Here is a 20935-nt window from a genome sequence, read left to right as displayed (position 1 = left end):
TCAATGATAGGAAGCAGAGGGTGATGGTCGAAGGTTGTTTCTCGGACTGGAGGCCTGTGACTAGTGGTGTGCCTCAGAGGTCAGTGTTGGGACCCTTGTTATTCGTTATTTATATAAATGATTTGGATGTGAATGTACAAGGCATGGCTAGTAAGTTTGTGGCTGACACTAAATTAGGAGGTATCATTGATAGCGAAGGTGGTTATTAAAAATTACAGGAGGCTCTTGATCAGTTAGGGAAGTGGGCCGAGGATTTAATGGATTTCAATACAGATAAGTATGAGGTGTTGCATTTTGGAAAGTTAAACTAGGGTAGGACTTATACAGTGAATGGTAGGGCCTTGGGGAGTGGTGAGGAACAGAGGGACCTAGGAGTACAAGTACATAGTTCATTGAAAGCAGCGTCACGGGAAGAAGGTATTTAACACACTAGCCTTCATCAGTCAGGGTATTGAACATAGGAGCTGGCACATTATATTATAGTTGTAGAAGTCGTTGATGAGGCCACACATGGAATATTGTGTACAGTTTTGGTCAACCTGTTATAGGAAAGACATTGATAAACTGGAAAGAGTGCAAAGAAGATTTACAAGGATGTTACCAAGATTGGTGGGCCAGAGTTATAGGGAGAGGTTGGCCAGGCTAGGGCTTTATTCCTCGGAACGTAAGAGAATGAGAACAACCTTATTGAGGTGTATCAAATCATGAGGGGCATAGATAGGATGAACACACAGTCTTTTTCCCACGTTGGGGAATTGAAAACTAGAGGGCATAGGTTTAAGGTGAGAGGGGAAAGATTTAAAAGGGACCTGAGGGGCAACTTCTTCATGCAGAGGGTGGTGCGTATATGGAATGAGCTGCCAGAGAAAGTGGTTGATGCAGGTTCAATAGCAACATTTAAAAAGCATTTGGATAAGTACATGGATGGGAAAAGATTAGGATATGGACCAAACGTGGGCAATTGGGACTAGCTGGGAGGGCACCATGGTCGGCATGGACTGGTTGGGCCAAGGGGCCTGTTTCCATGCTGTATTGCTCTATGACTCTATGGGCTCAAATTTACTATCGCGTTGTGCCCGTTTTTGGGCGCGAAAACCTGGTAAAGTCGGGCGTGAGGCGAGTAGCGTGATCCGCGCCTGCCTCCGCGCCAGTTCCCCCTTTACCAAGGCCCGAAAATGGCCGCGATCAGGACCGTGCCCGAAATGAGCGTGACAGCCATTTAAATGCATTTGCATGCTTTTAAATTGACTTAATGGGCTGCTCGCCCAACTTTACCAGCACTTCCCCCTTTACCACCGGTTCACCCATCCGGAATCGGCGCGAAACAGACATGATCCATATAAGTCCGATTCAAGCGCTCCATCAGTGAGGGAGAGTGAGGAGGTAAGTGCCGAGCGTCCGACGGCTTTCTGCTTGAGATCGGTGAGGGGGTGGTGGGGGAATGGTGAGTCTGGCAGCTCTTTGCTTGAGATCGGTTTGGGGGGGGGGGGGGGGGGGGGGGGGGGGGGCAGGGGTGCGGTGGGGTGAATGAAAGAGGGGTCTGCTGCCATTCTGCCTGTGATCAGTGGTGGGGAAGAGGGTCCGCTGCCATTCTGCCTGTGATCAGTGGGGGTGAAAGGGGTCTGCTGCCACTCTGACTGTGATCAGTGAGGGCGAAGGCGGGTCTGCTGCTACTCTGCCTGAGATCGGTGGGGGGAAAGGGGGGGGGGGGGCTGCGATCAGTCTGGGTGGTAGGGGTATGGGGGGGGGCAAGGGGGTCAGTAATGTAGTGGCGGTAGGACAATGTCTGTGGGGGCCAGGCCGAGGCATTGTCCGGCCTGGGAGTGATGAGGCAGGGGAGCAGCATTCTATCATTTTGTTTTTGGCGCATGCGCAGTTGGAGGCGCCGATCGGAGCTGCAAGATTTTGGGCACCTTAAGCTTCGCCCACAGGCTTCTGCAGCGCAATTCGGAATTGCTGATATTTTTGTAGGCAGAGTGCGTATGGGGGCGCTTGTGAACGGGTCTAAAAGTCAGATCTGAAACACTCCCAGTTTCAAGTCCACCCAGCACTTAGACTCAAAATGGTAAGGATGTTAAGGTTTGAAAGAAGGTTTGAATTATAAGGAGAGGCTGGATAGGCTGGGACTTTTTTCCCTGCAGCATAGGAGGATGAGCAGTGACCCTATAGAGTTTTATAAACTAGAGGGCATAGGTTTAAGGTGAGAGGGGAAAGATTTAAGAGGGACCTGAGGGGCAACATTTTCATACAGAGGGTGGTACGTATATGGAATGAGCTGTCAGAGGAGGTAGTAGAGGCAGGTACAATTACAACATTTAAAGGACATTTGGACAGGTACATGGATAGGAAAGGTTTAGAGGAATATGGGCCAAACGCGGGCAAATAGGACTAGTTCAGTTTATGAAACCTGGTTGGCATGGACGAGTTAGGTTGAAGGGTCTGTTTCTGTGCTCTATGACTCTATGGTAAGAGCAGAGTAGATAAAGGGAAACCAGTAGATGTAATATTCTTGGATTTCCAAAATGTGATTGACAAGGACCACACAAAAGGCTACTTAATAAACTGGCAGCCCATGCTGTTGGGGGTAGTATAATAGCATGGATAGAGGATTGGCTAAATGATAGAGGACAGAGGTTTTTGATAAGACGGTCATTTTCAGGACGGCAAATACCAACCTGTAATTAGTAGAGTACCACAGCGATCAATGCTGGGGCCACAATTATTTACAATATGTATCAATGACTTGGACTAGGGAATTGAATGTATCATTGCCAGGTTTGTGGATGACACAAAATAGGTGGAAAGGCAAGTGGTGAGGATAACACAAAGAGTAACAGAGGAAGACAAACAGATTAGGTGAGTGGGCAAAAACTTGGCAGAAGGAATATAATGTGAGGTTATGCACTTTGGTAGGAAGAATAAAAGAGCTGAATATTATTTAAATGGAGAAAGACTGCAGAAAGCTGCAGCACAGCAGGATTTGGGGTCTTTGTGCATAAATCACAAAAAGCCAGCATTCAAGTACAGCAGGTAATTGGGAAGGCAAATGGAATGTTGCCCTTTATTTCAAAGGTAATGAAGCATAAAAATATGGAAATCTTGCAAAAACTATACAACACACCTGGAATACTGTGAACAGTTTTGGTCTCATTATCTAAGGAAAGATATACTGGCATTGGAGGCAGTCTAGAGAAGTATCACTAGGTTGATCCAGGGTAAGGAGGGATTTTCATATGAGGAGAGGTTGTACTCAGTGGAGTTTATAACAATGAGAGGTGACCTTATTGAGACATATAGGATTCTCAGGGGGCTCGAAAGGCTGAGAGGTCATTTCCCCTTGTGGGAGCATCCAGGATCAGAGGATACAATATTGGAGTAAGGGGCCATCCATTTAACACAGAGATGAGGAGGAACTTCTTCTCTCAGAGGATAGTGAATCTGTGTAATTCTTTATGGCAGAGGGTTATAGAGGCTGGGTCATTAAGTGTGTTCAAGGCTGAGATAGACTGATTTTTAATCAGTAAGGGAATCAAGGCTTATGGGAGACAAGATAGGAAAGTGGAGTTGAGGATTATCATATCAGATCAGCCATGATCTCACTGGATGGTGGAGCAGACTTGATGGGCTGAGTGGCCTAATTCTGCTTATAAATCTTATTCTATTCCTAATACCCAGAAATACAGAAATACAGGATTAACCCTGTGATGGTAGCCCTCAAGTTTATTTCGGCAGACAGAATGAAATAGCAAGCAGTAATATTTTTTAAACACTGCAGCCAGTTTTTTTTCAACTATTTAAAGGGCAGGAGGTTTAATTGCCTTCACAGCTTGACAGTTCCCTTTGACATCTCCCTCTGGCAGCTTCCTTGACAGCTTGACAGTTCCCATGACACATCCCATGATTGTTCCACTGAGTTTATCCATTTTTTACACACAATCATGCCTACTTTTAACAATCCCAAAGGGCACCATATCTCTCCCAAAAATGTTGAAGGACCATATCCAAAAGGGTGTCTTACCTTTCCAAAGGACTCCAATAAGTTTAGGCTTTCTACTACCATATCTAAGGTACACAAGATGGATTTACCACCCACTCCTTGCAAAACTTAGATCAGGTAGAAGGCGTCTGTACTTTAACATGTGCAAAGTTGAACTTAACCCATCACTCCTCTGCATGAAAATGGCGGGGGCCTGGATTTGGGGCCGGGCAAGCACATTTGGGCCTCCAGCACCATTTTCACAAAGATGGAGAACCTCTCCATCTGTGTGCAAATTCAGGTCTGAGAGAGTATTAGAAGTAAGGAGAGAGAGAGAATGAGGGAGACACAGAGACCCCAATTACAAAGGATGGAGATAGACAGAGTAACAGGGAGTTATAAATATGATAGAGTAAGAGACAGGTAAAGAGAGAGACAGGAGTCAGAGAAATAGAGTCAGTGCTGGGGTAATCATGAGAAATTGATGGGAGACGAAGAAAGAAAGAAGTCGATGGTGAAGACAAAGGGGGAGGCAGAACTTTCCCATTTTCTATTAAGGCTGGACTGTCTTAACAAACAAACAATGGTCCTCATTTTAAATCACTCTCATCAATTTAATCATCCCATAAAACACAGCTGAGTCTATCATTACACTCAGAGTGGAAGTTAATCTCTGAACCAACGAGTACTGGCTCACTTTCCCAGAGAAAAACATTGATTTTGTTCTTGTTCATGGAGAAGTGTTAAGTTATTTTTTATTCATTCATGGGACATGGGCATCACTGGCTAACCAGCATTTATTGCCCATCACTAGTTGCCCTTGTTAATGTTGGCATTGTAACTGTCCTGGGAGAGGGCAAAATTTGGGCATAATTACCTACATCACAAGGAATCAAATCAAAGAGATAGACTGAGTCTCGGATGTATTTTCTTTGAACACTTTTGTTTGTAAATTATAAAAATATTGTAGATTAGGGGAAAAAGCTATTTAACTTGATGGTGGTGGGGGAGGGTGGGTGGCAGGTCACGTGACAGAACTTCCAGGAATCCAAGCAGTGTTATCATGAACCAGAATCTGAACTGGACTAGCCATATAAGTACTGTGGCTACAAAAACAGGTCAGAGGCTAGGAATTCTGTGGTGAGTAACTCACTCCTGACTCCCCAAAGCCTGTCCACCATCAACAAGGCACAAGTCAGGCCTGATGGAACATTCTCCTCGTGTCTGCGTGGGTTTCCTCCGGGTTTGCACATTCTCCTCGTGTCTGCGTGGGTTTCCTCCGTGTGCTCTGGTTTCCTCCCACAGTCCAAAGATGTGCGGGTTAGGTTGATTGGCCAGGTTAAAAAATTGCCCCTTAGAGTCCTGGGATGTGTAGGTTAGAGGGATTAGCGGGTAAAATATGTGGGGGTAGAGTCCTGGGATGTGTAGGTTAGAGGGATTAGCGGGTAAAATATGTGGGGGTAGGGCCTGGGTGGGATTGTGGTCGGTGCAGACACGATGGGCCGAATGGCCTCCTTCTGCACTGTAGGGTTTCTATGATTTCTATGATTCTCCTGGATGAGTGCACCTCCAATAACACTGAAGAAGCTCGACCATCCAGGACAAAGCAGCCTGCTTGATTGCTACCCCTTCTACAAACATTCACTCCCTCCACCACTGACGCAGCAGCAGCGTGTACCATCTACAAGATGCACTGAACACAGCAAGGTTCCTTAGACAGCACCTTCCAAATCTGTGAGCTCTACGATCTCAAAGGACAAGAGCAGCAGATACGCGGGAATACCACCTTCTGGAGGTTTCCCTCGAAGCCACTTACCATCCTGACTTGGAAACATATCACCATTCCTTCACTGTCGCTGGGTCAAAATCCTGGAATTCCACCCCTAACAGCACTGTGGGTGTGCCTACACTACATAGACCACAACTGTTCAAGAAGGTAGCTCACCGCCACCTTCTCGAGGGCAAATAAGGATGGGCAATAAATCAGTTGACAACGGCTTCTTTCTCTCTGAGAAGTAACAGTCCCTGGTTAGCTGGTTGTGTGTGAGATTGACAAAGGACATCGAGTGTCGTTGGAAACAACAGCAATGGAGTAAAGTCTGATTGACCGACTTCACTGAGACACAATCAGCCCCAACTGCAGGATTCAAATCAGCACATCCCTGAGGGGATGGAATGTAGTAATGGGGCAGGACAGAGCCCTTAGGGGGCAGACCAAAGAGAGAGGGAGAGGGCAATGCAAATAGGCCTCAGAAGAGAAAGATGAAGACGGATTGAAGTGACGAGCAGTGCGGGTAGCCTGGCTATACTCACAAGTTCTTGATGTCGGTCGCTCCACGGAATGCCTTCCTGGGAATAGCCTGGATGAAATTCTCGCTCAGATCCCTGTGAAAATATTAGATTCCATATTATTCTGAGTTCTGAATAATCAATCAAATTTCCCATCATTAATAGTGGCTCCTATTGTCAACATCCCAGTATCTTTTCTGCTGCTCAGTAGACTTACTGTGTGGATAATGACACCACTCGCCCCTCTGTATGTTCAGGATCTTAGGCTGGAATTTTACGCTCCCCTTGATGTGGGCTGGCAGCCACCCACCCTTGGGTATGTATAATTGGCTATATTGACTGGACCACTGTTTGTCTTGGGTGGTAAAGTGGAGTCTCCAACTTGGAGATTGGGGGGGGGGTGCAGGGGGTCGGGGATTTGTCATGAAGGGAATGGTAGCATAGCACTAATGTTACTGGACTAGTAGACCAGAGGCCTATGCTAATACTACATGTGCACGGGTACAAATTCACCATATCGGCCAGCGGAATTTAAATTCCATTAATACAATCTGGGATTGAAAACTAGTCTCAGTATCCATTTTCATAAAAATGCATCTGGTTCACTTTAGGGAAGGAAATCTGACCTACATGTGACTCCAGACCTACAGCAGCGTAGTGGAGAACATGCAAAGTAGAAGTGGAAATGGTCGAGAGCTTTAGGTTTTCAGGTGTCCAGATCACCAACAACCTGTCCTGGCCCCCCCGATGCTGACACTATAGTTAAGAAAGCCCGCCAATGCCTCTACTTTCTCAGAAGACTAAGGAAATTTGGCATGTTAACTATGACTCTCACCAACTTTTACAGATGCACCATAGCAAGCATTCTTTCTGGTTGTATCACAGCCTGATATGGCTCCTGTTCTGCCCAAGACCGCAAGAAACTGCAAAGGATCATGAAAGAAGCCCAGTCCATCACTCAAACCAGCCTCCCATCCATTGACTGTCGACACTTCCCGCTGCCTTGGAAAAGTAGCCAGTATAATTAAGGACCCCACGCACCCCAGACATACTCTCTTCTCTTCCACCTTCTTCCGTCGGGAAAAAGATACAAAAGTCTGAGGTCACATACCAACCGACTTAAGAACAGCTTCTTCCCTGCTGCCATCAGACTTTTGAATGGACCTACCTCGCACTAAGTTGATCTTTCTCCATACCCTAGCTATGACTGTAACACTACATTCTGCACTCTCTCTTTTCCTTCTCTATGAATGGTATGTTTTGTCTGTATAGCGTGCAAGAAACAATACTTTTCACTGTATACTGATACATGTGACAATAATGAATCAAATCAAATCAAATCAAACAGCAATGTAGTTGACTCTTAATTGCTCTCTAAAATGGCCACCTGGTTGTATTCAAGAAGGTGGCTCTCCACCATCTTCTCAAGGGCAATTAGGGATGGGCAATAAATGCCTAGCCAGCGACAGCCACATCCGACGAATGAATAAGAAACCTCCAGAAATACATCTGACTATATTTGGTGATATGATATTCTCAGGTCCTGGGGTCCTCCTACTGCTCGACTGTGAGTAAACAGAGTTAGTGCTTTAACAAGTTTTCCACAAATCCTCAGGTACACAATGACCATTATGCGCCAGGGACCCAGGTTCGATTCCCAGCTTGGGTCACTGTCTGTGTGAAGTTTGCATATTCTCCCCGTGTCTGCGTGGGTTTCCTCCGGGTGCTCCGGTCTCCTCACACAGATGTGCAGGTTAGGTGCACTGGCCATGCTAAATTCTCCCAAAGGGTACCCGAACAGGTGCTGGAGTGTAGCGACTCGGGGATTTTCACAGTAACTTCATTACAGTGTGAATGTAAGCCTACTTGTGACTAACTACTTTTTTATTTTGCAATGGAGAAGTTCCTGATTCTTGTTGCAATTAGCCAGTTATTACTGTGGGACTGCTTAGCTCTTCAACAATCTGCTCCTCCTCCCTCACCTCTCCCCCCCTCAACACCCACATCATCCCTGCCCGCAAACTGAGCCCCTCCCCCCTCCCCCAGAAAAAGAGGCCACGGTTGGAGATAAACAATCTGCAGCAATCCTCTCTAGAACTGGATGAAAGTCAATATTCTCACAGATGACAGATGAGGTTCTAATCTGACAAGACACTCTCGGAGAGTGGGGGGAGGATCTGGGCTACCAACTGGTTCGAACAGGCTGAGCGGTTTATTTAATTTACGAAATAAAATGCCTTTTGCTTTCAAATTTGGGGATGCTAGTTATTAATCTTACCACAGTTATTGATGAATCTTCAGTAGCAGAAATTAAGCAAAGATCACAATGCAACCCAACTACTCAGCATGCACTGATCCCAAACCCTCCCTGAAACCACCTGCTCCTATCCTGATCTCATCCCATCCTTTTCCGGCCCCTCCATCCTGACACAAATTCAAGGTGGATTCTGAGCAGGCAAGATTTTGAACCAGAATCAAAGGCATCAGATCAGAGAAGACTTGGGAAGCGCATTGGTCTTTAATTTGCCTAACTAGGAAACTCAGGAACTGCAGGTCAGAGGTGAACCCTCGGTATATCACTCCCACACCACTAACCTGTGATAAAGTAGATGATTATGGGAGTCATCATTGCCCAATTGTCACCTCTGGCTTAGAGTCAAGAATGGGTTCCTGTCACCTAGGCAACTGGCAAACTAGACAGTGTTAGGGAGCTATTCCAGCAATGGTGTTCCCACTTGAGAACAAAATGAGTGGTCCATAGAACATAGAACAGTACAGCACAGAACAGGCCCTTCGGCCCACGATGTTGTGCCGAGCTTTATCTGAAACCAAGATCAAGCTATCCCACTCCCTATCATCCTGGTGTGCTCCATGTGCCTGTCCAATAACCGCTTAAATGTTCCTAAAGTGTCTGACTCCACTATCACTGCAGGCAGTCCATTCCACACCCCAACCACTCTCTGCGTAAAGAACCTACCTCTGATATCCTTCCTATATCTCCCACCATGAACCCTATAGTTATGTCCCCTTGTAATAGCTCCATCCACCCGAGGAAATAGTCTTTGAACGTTCACTCTATCTATCCCCTTCATCATTTTATAAACCTCTATTAAGTCTCCCCCTCAGCCTCCTCCGCTCCAGAGAGAACAGCCCTAGCTCCCTCAACCTTTCCTCATAAGACCTACCCTTCAAACCAGGCAGCATCCTGGTAAATCTCCTCTGCACTCTTTCCAGCGCTTCCACATCCTAAATATAATTATTCATCACTGATAAATCTAATGAGGAATTCAGAAGCAATTTCTTTACTCAGAGAGTGGCTGGAATCTCGAACCAGAGAATAACATTGAATCACAGAGTATTAGAGCACAGGAGGCCATTCAGCCCACTGAATCTACAACAACTCTCTTGAAGAGCAATCCAGCCAGACTCATGCTCCCTGCTCTTTGTCCTTGTACCATTGTTATTTATCCAATTTCTAATTGAAGGCTACTGGATCTGTAGCCACTCCCCAAACATTTTGCAAGAAATATATGTTGCATATATCCCACGAAGGAATAGAAACAAAACCCGATCACACAACAAATGCCAAATCCTAAGCACCTGCTGCATCAAAAAAAAGATTTTCCTATGTCACCACTGGCTCCTTTTGCCAGTTACCTTAAATCAACCCTTCAGCCATTTAACACAGTCACACTTTATTTGATCTGCCTAACACTTCATGATTTTGAGCATCTCTTTCAAATATCTTCTTAGTTTTCCCTCTGCTCCAAAGAGAAGAGTCCTGACTTTTCTGTTTTTTCTGTGTAATATAATCCCTTATTCCTGGAGCCATTCTAATAAACCTCTTCTGTATCTTTAAGGGAAATACGAGAAGTAATGGAAAAAGGAATGGAAGACAATGCCAATGGAGTGAGATGAAGAGGAAGGGGAGGAGGCTCATGTGGAGCGTAAACATTGCAGATGAGATTAGCACGCTGGAGGTTTTCTCTGCTGCCTCTCAGACGGTGTTAAGTCCTATTTCCTGTTTTGCGAGGTGTGCATTGCCTACACTCCCCAGGTAGTCTTGACAGCTGCAACATTTTTTTTCTTTCCTTGTTAACAGGCATCCTATCTGTCAACAGATGGGCACACCATGGAAACCCAATTTATTTCCGCCTTGAATGTACCGCTTGATGTACTTGTTTGAACTCCCTGGCACAAGTGGACCTGAGCCACAGAGTGAGGACGAGGAAGCCAAGCACTTCAAGAGAGTATTTTGTTAGCCGTAAAGTGCCTTAGGATGTCCTGAGACCATGAAAGGCGCAGTAGAAATGCGAAACCTTTCTATTTTTTATATCAGCAGTTCAGTAAAACCCTCTAAAGACAGCAGCATCATTTAGAGCACATCTGACCCAATTATTCAATGGACTAAGAACTTGAGATGGATTTTAATGTAGATAGAGGCCAGGTAGTTTTAACAGTGGGATAGGAAACTCTGCAACTCGAAGATTGGGTCTCCATTAACCAGAGTGAAAGAGGCAAAGTGATGGGTTGATTATTGGCTGTTCACTGAGAGTGTACAGTGTATATATCAGTCAAGATCATTGTATATGGTAAAGCATCAGGATATTTTAACCCTCTGTGACCAAACTGCATACTGGATGCTGCATCAGGTAACATTTAGCCTCACCAGAATTCAAGGACCAGGGTAGAAGAAAGACAGAAAATGCAGGATAAACTCAGCAGGTCTGGCAGTTCTTAAGGCTCCATGTTACATGGACAGACTTGTGAAAGTGAACTCATTTTCACTGAAGAAAGAACATTTGTAAGAAGCCAGCGATTTCCTCTGAGAGAGCAAACAGTGTTGAAGGAATGTGATTGGGATGGAGCTGAAGATGTTTACTCACATTGGAGCAAATACATTCCCTAACGATTAGAGGCCAAACTCTAGGCACCACAAGGGTGGCATAGTGGCGCAGTGGTTAGCACTGCTGCCTCACAGTGCCAGGGATCCTGGTTTGATTCATGGTTTGGGTCACTGTCTGTGTGGAGTCTGAATGTTCTCCCCGCGTCTGCGTGGGTTTCCTTCGGGTGCTCCGGTTTCCTCACACAATCCGAAAGATGTGCTGGTTAGATGCATTGGCCATGCTAAATTCTCCCTCGGCGTAGCAAACAGTTGCAGGAGTGTGGCGACTAGGAGATTTTCACAGTAACTTCATTGCAGTGTTAATGTCAGTCTACTTGTGACACTAATAAATAAACTTTAAAACTTTAAACACTTCAGAAAGGATGTGAGGACATTGCAGAGAGAGAGCAGAAAAGATTTACTAGAATGAATTCAGTATGAAAGATTCCAGTCAAAGGGATAGATTGACAAGGCTGGGCGTGTTCGCTATGATAAAGGATAAGAGGTGATTTAACAGAAGTGTTCAATATTATGAGGGAACTGGACAGAGTATAGTGGGAGAAGCTGTTCCTGTTGATGGAAGGGTCAAGAACATGATTTGGTGTGTGTTAGGACATGGGCAGCAGAGATTTAGATGAGTTGAAGCTTAAGGAGGGTGAAGGTGTGTCAGAGTGCATTGGAATAGTCAAGTCTAAAGGTAACAAAGGCACGGATGAAGGGCAGTACCCCCAGAGCCATATGTTTCTGATGGGCTCCCCTTTTGGAGACCCCTCTGTTGGTTACTCACCATCTGCCCAAGGTCTGAGTAATGGTGAGCATTTCCCCACAGGCAGCCTGCCACCTTTATCATGACTGAGGATACAGCCAGTCCTTTCAGGATAGCAATGAAGTTTCCACACTGAGGGAGCGCAGAGGTCCTTTTGCTGGAGTACTGACGCAATGGCATGGACTAACAATCCTGAGAAGATGGGTTCAATTCCCACCATTAATTATTGAGAATCTCAATACAGTTTGTAAAATCTTTGGGCATGAAGAGTTGGTGTTGAAACCAGTGACCATGAAGTCCCAGATTGCTGTATAATGTCATCTGGTTTATAAAGTTCTGGAAATCTGCTCTCCTTAATCAACCTGAGAATATATTTACACTTGTGAGGAAGTTCAAAGCAAGGGATCATGAACGTAAGATAGTCACTAATAAATCCAATTAGGAATTCAGAAAAAATTGTTTTACTCCTCCAAGTCATACACCATCCTGATTTGGAAATATATCGTCGTTCCTTCACTGTCGCTGGATCAAAATCCTGGAACTCCCTCCCTAATGGTACTGTGGGTGTACCTACATCACATGGACTGCAGTGGTTCAAGAAGGCAGCTCACCACCACTTTCTCAAGGACAATTAGGGATTGGCAATAAAAACTGGCCTAGCCAGCGACGCCCAAATCTCATGAATGAATTTTTAAAAAGCAACAGAGTGGTGAGAATGCAGAATTTGTTACCACAGGGAATGGTTGAGGTAAAAAGGGTGGAAATCATTAAGGAGAAGCTGGATAAAGGAATGAGAATAAAAGGAACAGGAAGATTGGTTGAGAAGTTGAGGAAAAGTTGAGGTGAAGTCAGGTGGGTAGACGCTCGGGTGGGGAAGTTGTGTCAGTGGTGTGTTTTGTGCTGGGAATTCTATGTAATTCTGTATGTGACTCCAATCCCACACCAATGCGTTTAAACTTTCTGAAGTGACTGAGCAAGCCAGTTAATTGAATGAGACAACTGCCAGTGGTTTAGGAAGCAAACACAGTCCTCAGGGCAAATAGGAATGCCGGCCTTAATTTTCAGTGACATCACTGCATCCCAAAAATGAACAATTTATAAAAAAGCAGAGTTCTATCCCCAAATTAAGAGGCAAAAAATTCACACTGTTCCAAACTGCTGCTTCCCACCATTGTGTTAAAGACCTGTTTCAGATATTAACTGTAAAGCATTCACTGAGAAAAAGAGTGTGGGCCCTGCAGTCAATGGAGCATGAAGGTACAGATTGCTCGGCAGATAGGGAACTCATCTCAAACTGCCAATTACCCTCCAATTATGGCTTATCATGGATTTGCGGATGTGGGCTGGTGTAGGAAAACTTGGCAGCATTCGTGCTGAGGTTTCACATCAGACAAATTCACATGTGGGTCATCATTGCTCATGTCAACATGTCAGATGATGCAGGTATTTGCGTGTGTGCAGGCATGAGTGTGCAGGCATGTGTGTGTGTGTGCAGGAACATGCATGTGTGTGCAGGTGTGTGTGTGCAGGCATGTGTGTGTGTGTGCAGGTGTGGACGTGTGTGTAAGCATGTGTGTGTGCGCAGGTATGCATGTGTATGTAGGTATATGTGTCTGCGTGCAGGCATGCGTGTGAGTGCAAGCATGCATGTGTGTGCAGGCATGTGTGTGCGTGCAGGCACATGTGTGTGTGCGAGTATACATGTGTGTGTGCAAGTATACATGTGTGTGCAGGCATGCGTGTGTGCAGGCATGCGTGTGTGTGTGTGCAGGCATGTGTGTGTGTGCAGGCATGTGTGTGTGTACAAGTATACGCATATGTGCAGGTATGCATGTGTGTGTACGCATGCGTGGCCTTGTGTTTGTGTATGGGCATGTATGGGCATGCACGGATGTGTATGTGTGCATGGGTGTGTGTGTGCATGTGCAGGTATGTGTGTATGTGTGTGTGTGTGTACAGGCATGTCTGTACGTACAGGTGTGTGTGTGTGTGTCTATATGCGTGTCTGCGTGTGTGTGAGAGAGAGTGTGTGGGTCCATCTGCTTATTCTGGTCATAAACAGTCCGATTCACAGAGGGGGGGAAACATCAGCAGCAGGTCGCCATGGGAATACAAGTCTGTGAATATTCTCAGACAAAAGTGAAACACTGATGCTGAAAATCTCAAATATTAACAAACAATAAAGAAAGACTTGCATTGATATAGCACTTTTCACAATGATTAAACATTTCAAAGCCCTTTATGAACAATGAAGTATTATTCTGTTGCAATGTTACAAATACAACAGCCAATTTGCACGCAGCAAGCTCCCACAAACAGCATTGTGATAATAACCTGTTTTTGTAATGTTGATTGAGAGGTAACTATCAGGCAGAACATCAGCGGTAACTCCCCTGATCTTTATTGAAATGGTGTTATGTAATCTTTTATATCCACCCGAGCAGGCAAGTGGGGCCTCAGTTTAACATCTTGTCCAAAAGACGGCATCTCTGGCAGTGCAGCACTCTGTCAGTACTGACCCTCTGACAGTGCAGCATTCCCTCAGTACTGACCCTCTGACAGTGCAGCACTCTCTCAGTACTGACTCTCTGACAGTGCAGCACTCCCTCAGTACTGACCCTCTGACAGTGCAGCACTCACTCAGTACTGACTCTGACAGTGCAGCATTCCCTCAGTACTGAGGTCACGTGCCAACCGACTCAAGAATAGCTTCTTCCCTGCTGCTGTCAGACTTTTGAATGGACCTACCTTGCATAAAGTTGATCTTTCTCTACACCCTAGCTATGACTGTAACACTACATTCTGCACTCTCTCGTTTCCTTCTCTATAAATGGTATGTTTTGTCTGTACAGTGCACAAGAAACAATACTTTTCACTGTATGTTAATACATGTGACAATAATAAATCAAATCAACTCAAACAGTGCGGCTCTCCCTCAGTACTGATCCCCTGACAGTGCAGCACTCCCTCAATACTGTCCCAGCAACAATGCAGCGCTCCCTCAGTAGTGTGCTGGAGTATCACACAGCATTCTTGTGCTCAAGCCTGGGAGGCACTTGAACTTTGAACCTTGAGGGCCCTATTTTACCATTTTAATTCTAAGTGCTGGGCGTACTTGAAACTGGGAGTGTTTCAGATCCGACTTTTAGACAAGTTCTCAGCCCCCCCCCCCCCTACACACTCTGCCTGAAAAAATAACAGTGATTCTGAATTGCGCTGCAGAAGCAGGTGGCCGGGGCTTATCACGCCCAAAACACTGCAGCTGCGATCGGCGCCTCCAACTGCACATGCGCAGAGAAAAAGAAGATAAACGCTCCCCTGCCACATCACTCCGGGCCGGATAATTCCTCCTCTCTGGTCCCCACGGACATTGCCCCAACCCCACAACATAACTGACCCTCTTATCCCCCCCCTCCTCCCCCCCCCCCGCCACCCAGACTGATCACGGCTCCTCCCCCATTCCTCCCCACCGATCACACGCAGATTGGCAGCGGAACCCCCCTTCCCCCTAAGCGTTCACATGCAGAGTGGCAGTGGACCCCCCCTTCCTCCTCCACCGACCACTCGCAGAGTGACAGTGGACCCCCTTCTCCCCCCACTGCCCCTACCCCCCTTGCCCCCCCGCCCCACCAGAGAGCCATCTGACCCACCATCCTCCCCCCACCAGAGAGCCATCTGACCCACCTTCCTCCCTGTCCCCCCCCCACCCCCCCCTCACCGATCTGAGTCAGAGAGCCACCGGAAGCTCGGAACTTACCTCCTCAGAAGCTGGAGTGCCCAAATTGGATCTTTACGGACCATATCTGTTTTGTGCTGAATCTGGATGGGTGAACACAGTGGCAAAGGCGGAAGTGCCGGTAAGTTTGAACGTGCAGCCCATTAAGTCAATTTAAATCGTCCCGACGGCAGCCATTTTTGGCCCTTGGGAAAAGGGGGAACTGGTGCGGAGGCGCCAAACACTCCACGGAAGGAGGTAAATACCGCCTAATATCTTGGAAAAACTCAGCAAGTCTGGCAACATCCGTGAAGAGACCTACCGAGGTAGAGTTCTCTTTGGGAGGTTTGGTGCAGACCTGATGGACCAAATGGCCTCTTTCTGCGCTGTAGGGATTCTATGGTACATATATGGCACATAAGGAAGCCACTTGACCCATTGGGCGTGTTTTCTGGCAGCAGAGGCAGTTTGTCATTGGTTGCTAGCAGGAGCTTCCAATCCTGCCGATGTCCATGACATTTTGTGAGGCTGGCCCGTCCTGCCGCTGGGGAACCCATTCCAGCAGGTCACTTTCAGCAGGACAGGAAATGTGTTCAGCGGGAAGGACTTGGAAATCCCGCCCATCATATCTGCACCAGCCAAAAGATCCCACTTTCCAACATTTGGTCCGTATCTCTAAAGGTCACAGCACTTAAGGAGCATTCAGGTAGTGAGTTCCAGACCCACACAACCCTCTGGGTGAAAAATGTTTTCCTCATCTCTCCTCTAATCTTTCTACCAATCATTTTAAATCTACGTCCTCAATCACTTACCTCTGTGTGAAGGTAAATGCTTTCCATCCATTCTATTCCGGCCCCTCACAATTTTGTACATCTCACTTCAACCTCCCCTCAGCCTCCTCTCTTCCCAGAGGAACAACCCCAGCCTTCCCAATCTTTCCTCATAGCTGCAATGTTTCAGTCCTGGCAACATCCTTGTCAACCTCGCAAACCAGTCTCCCATCCATTGACTACATCTACATTTCCTGCTGCCTCGGAAAAGCAGGCAGCATAATCAAGGACCCCACACACCCCGGGCATACTCTCTTCCAACTTCTTCCACCGGGAAAAAGTTCACGTACCAACCGACTCAAGAACAGCTTCTTCCCTGCTGCCACCAAACTTTTGAATGGACCTACCTCACACTAAGTTGATCTTTTGCTACACCCTAGCCTTGACTGTAACACTATATTCTGCACCCTCTCCTTTCCTTCTCCCCTATGTATTCTTTATACAGTATGCTTTGTCTGTATAGCGTGCAAGAAACAATATTTTTCACTCTATACGAATACATGTGACAATAATAAGTCAAATCAAATCAAATTGAATACAATTACATCCTTTCTGTAATTAGGTGACCAGAACTGCACAGTTGTGGCCCAACTGATATTTTATATAATTCCAGCATATCCTCCCTGCTCTTATATCTCAGCTGATAAATGAAGGGATTCCATGTGCCTTCTAAACCAGCTTATTGACCTGACCTGCACCTTCAGGGATTTGTGGACATTCACTCTGAGGTATCTTACTCCTCTCCGCCTCTCAATATCCTCCAATTTATTATGCAATCCTTTGTCTTGTTTGACTTATCCAAATGCCCACATTTCTATCTACCTGACCAGTCCATTGATATCTTCCTGCAGTCTATAGCGATCCTGCCCGCTATCTACCGCACAGCCAATCTTTGTGTCATCTGCAAACTCCTTAATGATTCCACTCCATCTGCTTCCAAATCATTCATATAAACTATACAAAGCAGCAGACCCAGTACTGAGCCCACTGGAAACATCCTTCCAGTCGCGAAATCACCCATCAACACCTTTTGATTCCTGCCAGAGCCCATTTTGTATCCAGTTTGCGACATTCCCCTGGATTCCATGCGCTTTTATTTTTTTTTAATCAGTCTGCCATGGGGGAACTTGTCAAATACCTTGCTAAAATCTATGTAGACCACATCAACTGTACTGCCTTCATCAATCCTCCTTCTTCCTTCCTCAAATGATTCAGTCAAATTAGTCAGACATGATCTTTGGGTATTTAAAGGCAGCCACCAATCTAGGAACTTGCTTTGTCACCACAAATTGACCACTCATTGACCTCAGGGTTTCCAACCACAGTCACCCGCCTTTGATACCTTAAAGGGACAGGGTCGTATTACACACACCTTCAGCTTGAGAACAGAATAAAACATTGTGGTAAACACTCCTGATAATAAAGATTGCCTGATTTACTGTGAGCAATGCCAAGGAAGCTCCTGTAGTTGCATTCACGTCATTCATGGCCTCGTGTCTTTGTCAACATATAGTCCTCTTTGATTGTTCAATGAGAAAAGGTTCATTGACCAGGGTGGACCTTGTACCATGCCCGCATCACTGTCTTCTCTGTTCTTTATTATTATGTTTCATTCCTTCAGGCAGAACCTTCTTATCTTGTTAAGATATTTACTTTTCAGATCTTTACACACACAGATGTAATCACTGCTCTTGTTCCCTCCATTGAAAAGCTTCTCAGCAAATTACCACATTGAAGTGACATGCCAGCAGCCACAGTCAGCCTGCACTGACGTTTAGGATTTGCTCTTCCTTCTAGAGCAGGTTTTTTCCCATCCCTCCTGACATTGATTTTTGTCCTTCAATAGATGCTGAACACCCCACCTGCCCCAACAACAACCTGCATGTATATAGCGCCTTTGACACAACAAAATGTCAAAAGGTCCTTCACAGGAGTGAATACCAAACACAGTTTGACTCCGAGTTACATCATAGAATCATGGAATTGTTATGGTGCAAAAGGAGGCCATTTGGCCCAGCGTGTCTGTACCAGATCACCAAACGAGCATCATGACTTAGTGCCACTCTCTTGCCTTTCCCTGTATCCCTGCACATTGTTTCTATTCAAATAATCATCTAATGCCTCTTGAATGTCTCAATTGAACCTGCCTCCACCACACTTCCAGGCAGTGCATTCCAGACCCCAGCCACTCACTGTGTGAAAATGTTTTTCCTCACATTACATTTGCTTCTTTTGCAAATCACTTTAAATCTCTGCCCTCTCATTCTCGATCCTTTCACCAGTGGGAACAATTTCTCCCTATCTATATCCAGACCCCTCATGATTTTGAACATCTCTATTAAATCTCGTCTGAGTCTTCTTCCCTCCAAGGAGAACAGTCCCAACCTCTCCAATCTATCTTCATAACCATTCTTGTAAACCTCTTCTGCACTCTTTCCAATGTGTTCACATCCTTTCTATAGTGTGGTGCCCAGAACTGTACGCAATATTCCAGCTGAGGTTTAACTAGTGTCTTGTATAAGTTCAGCATGACCTCCTTGTTCTTGTACTCTGTGCCCCTATTAATAAAGCCTATGCGAGTCTATGCTTTATTAATTGCTCATTCCACCTGCCCTCTCACCTTCAATAATCTACACATATACCCCCAGGTCCCTCTGCTCTTGCACCCCTCTGGAGTTGTATTCCTTCTTTCATATTGGGTGAAATTTACCCATGATCTGTCAGAGTGACAGGCTCTGACTGAAACTCGGCGTATCTCTCTCCAGATGCTCAGCCAGTTTTTAGACCAAAATCTCTGTTACTCGGACAAATAAAATCTGGGGCTTTTCTAACGCTGTCAATCTGGCAGGGCCTGAAAGAGCTGGCAAAACTGGCTGCACAGAGATCAGGGCGCCATCTTTTAAAATTTATTTATTAGTCACAAGTAAGGCTTACGTTAACACTACAATGAAGTTACTGTGAAATTCCCCTAGTCACCACACTCCGGCGCCTGTTCGCGTCAATGCATCTAACCAGCTTGTCTTTCAGATAGTGGGAGGAAACCAGAGCACCCGGAGGAAACTCACGCAGACACAGGGAGAACGTGCAAACTCCACACAGACAGTGACCTAAGCCAGGAATCAAACCCAGATCCCTGGCGCTGTGAAGTAGCAGTGCTAACCACTGTGCCACCCACATCTTTAAAGGGTGCCCAATCAACTTCCCCGTGATTCTCCTCCTCCCCCCCCCCCCCACAAAAGTATTGGGGTCTCTCCACTCAATCCTCCTCACGGCCAACAACCCTTGCAGCCGTATTGCCGGTACTCACCCTCCTCAATGCCAGGTGCCTCCTCCCTTCTCAATAGCTACTCTGTGTCACTGTTGAGTCCCCCCTTCAAAGGCCTCAATGCTCTCCCCCTCCACCATGCATAATGGGAAACCCACCCAAATTGGGCTCTCTAGAGAGTCCATCCTGTCACTGACCCCTGGCACAGGTTGGCATTTCCTGGTTGGCACTGCTAGGGGCAGTGCCATCCTGTGTCAGGGATAGTGCCAACCTGTTCCAGGGGCGGAGCCAATCTGTGCCAGGCATGTCCCTCTCCCCCCTTACCTTTGTGCCCTGGGGGATCTCCTTGACTGATTCACGCCTTCAGTGGTTAGCACTGATGCCTCAAGCACCAGGACCCAGGTTCGATTCCCGGCCTTGGTCACTGTCTGTGAGGAGTTTGCATGTTCTCCCTGTGTCTGCGGTGGGTTTCCTCCGGGTGCTCTGGTTTCTTCCCACAGTCCGAAAGACATGCTGGTTAGGTGCATTGGCCATGCTAACTTCTCTACTCAGGTGCCGGAGAGTGGCGACTAGGAGATTTTCACAGTAATTTCATTGCAGTGTTAATGTAAGCCTACTTGTGACACTAATAAATAAACTTATACCTGTTCCAAACCTCGCCAGTGTGACGTCACATCGGTGAGGTATGAGTATTAAGTTAGGGAGGATCGTGTGGTGGGAGGGGCTTGTTAATTACATTAAAATATATTCAAATGTATTACAATGGGGTTCTTGCCCTTTGTGGGCTGGAACCTTGTTACATTATTGGTGAAAGGCATGGAAATTCGGGAAACGTGATCTCGTCAGCAAGAATCACGGTTCGTGACTTGTGCGATTAGTTGTGTCTGCGTCGCTGTTCTTGCTAATGGCTAATGTGGGTGCAAAATCATCCCTATCATTTGTCCACGTTCTTCCTACCAGAATGAATCATCTCACATTTCTCTGCATTGAACCTCATCTGCCACCTATCTGCCCACTCCACCAACATGTCTGTGTCCTTTTGAAGTTCATGAGGAGACACTAGAGCAGCTGAGCAACAGTTTGGTCAGAGAGGCAGGTTTTAAGGAGCATCTCAATGGAGGATGGAGAGAAAGAGAGGCCGAGAGGTTTAGGGAGGGAATTCCAGAGCACAGAGCCTTGGCTGCTGAAGATATGGCCGCCAGTAGTGAA

At 46.1% G+C, this 20935-nt stretch overlaps 1 protein-coding gene across 1 annotated transcript in view; it reads right to left on the bottom strand.

Moving 5' to 3' along the window:
• The window catches only part of slit1a (slit homolog 1a (Drosophila)), a 329132-nt gene that overhangs the window by 178871 nt on the left and 129326 nt on the right, over positions 1–20935 (bottom strand). The window contains exon 5 of the mRNA XM_078223079.1: positions 6290–6361. Within this exon, the coding sequence (XP_078079205.1) occupies positions 6290–6361 (72 nt within the window). The remainder of the gene's footprint in view (positions 1–6289; positions 6362–20935) is intronic.

Source organism: Mustelus asterias, chromosome 11, assembly GCF_964213995.1.
Source record: "Mustelus asterias chromosome 11, sMusAst1.hap1.1, whole genome shotgun sequence".
NCBI lineage: Eukaryota > Metazoa > Chordata > Chondrichthyes > Carcharhiniformes > Triakidae > Mustelus > Mustelus asterias.
This window is presented reverse-complemented; position numbering and strand designations above follow the sequence as displayed.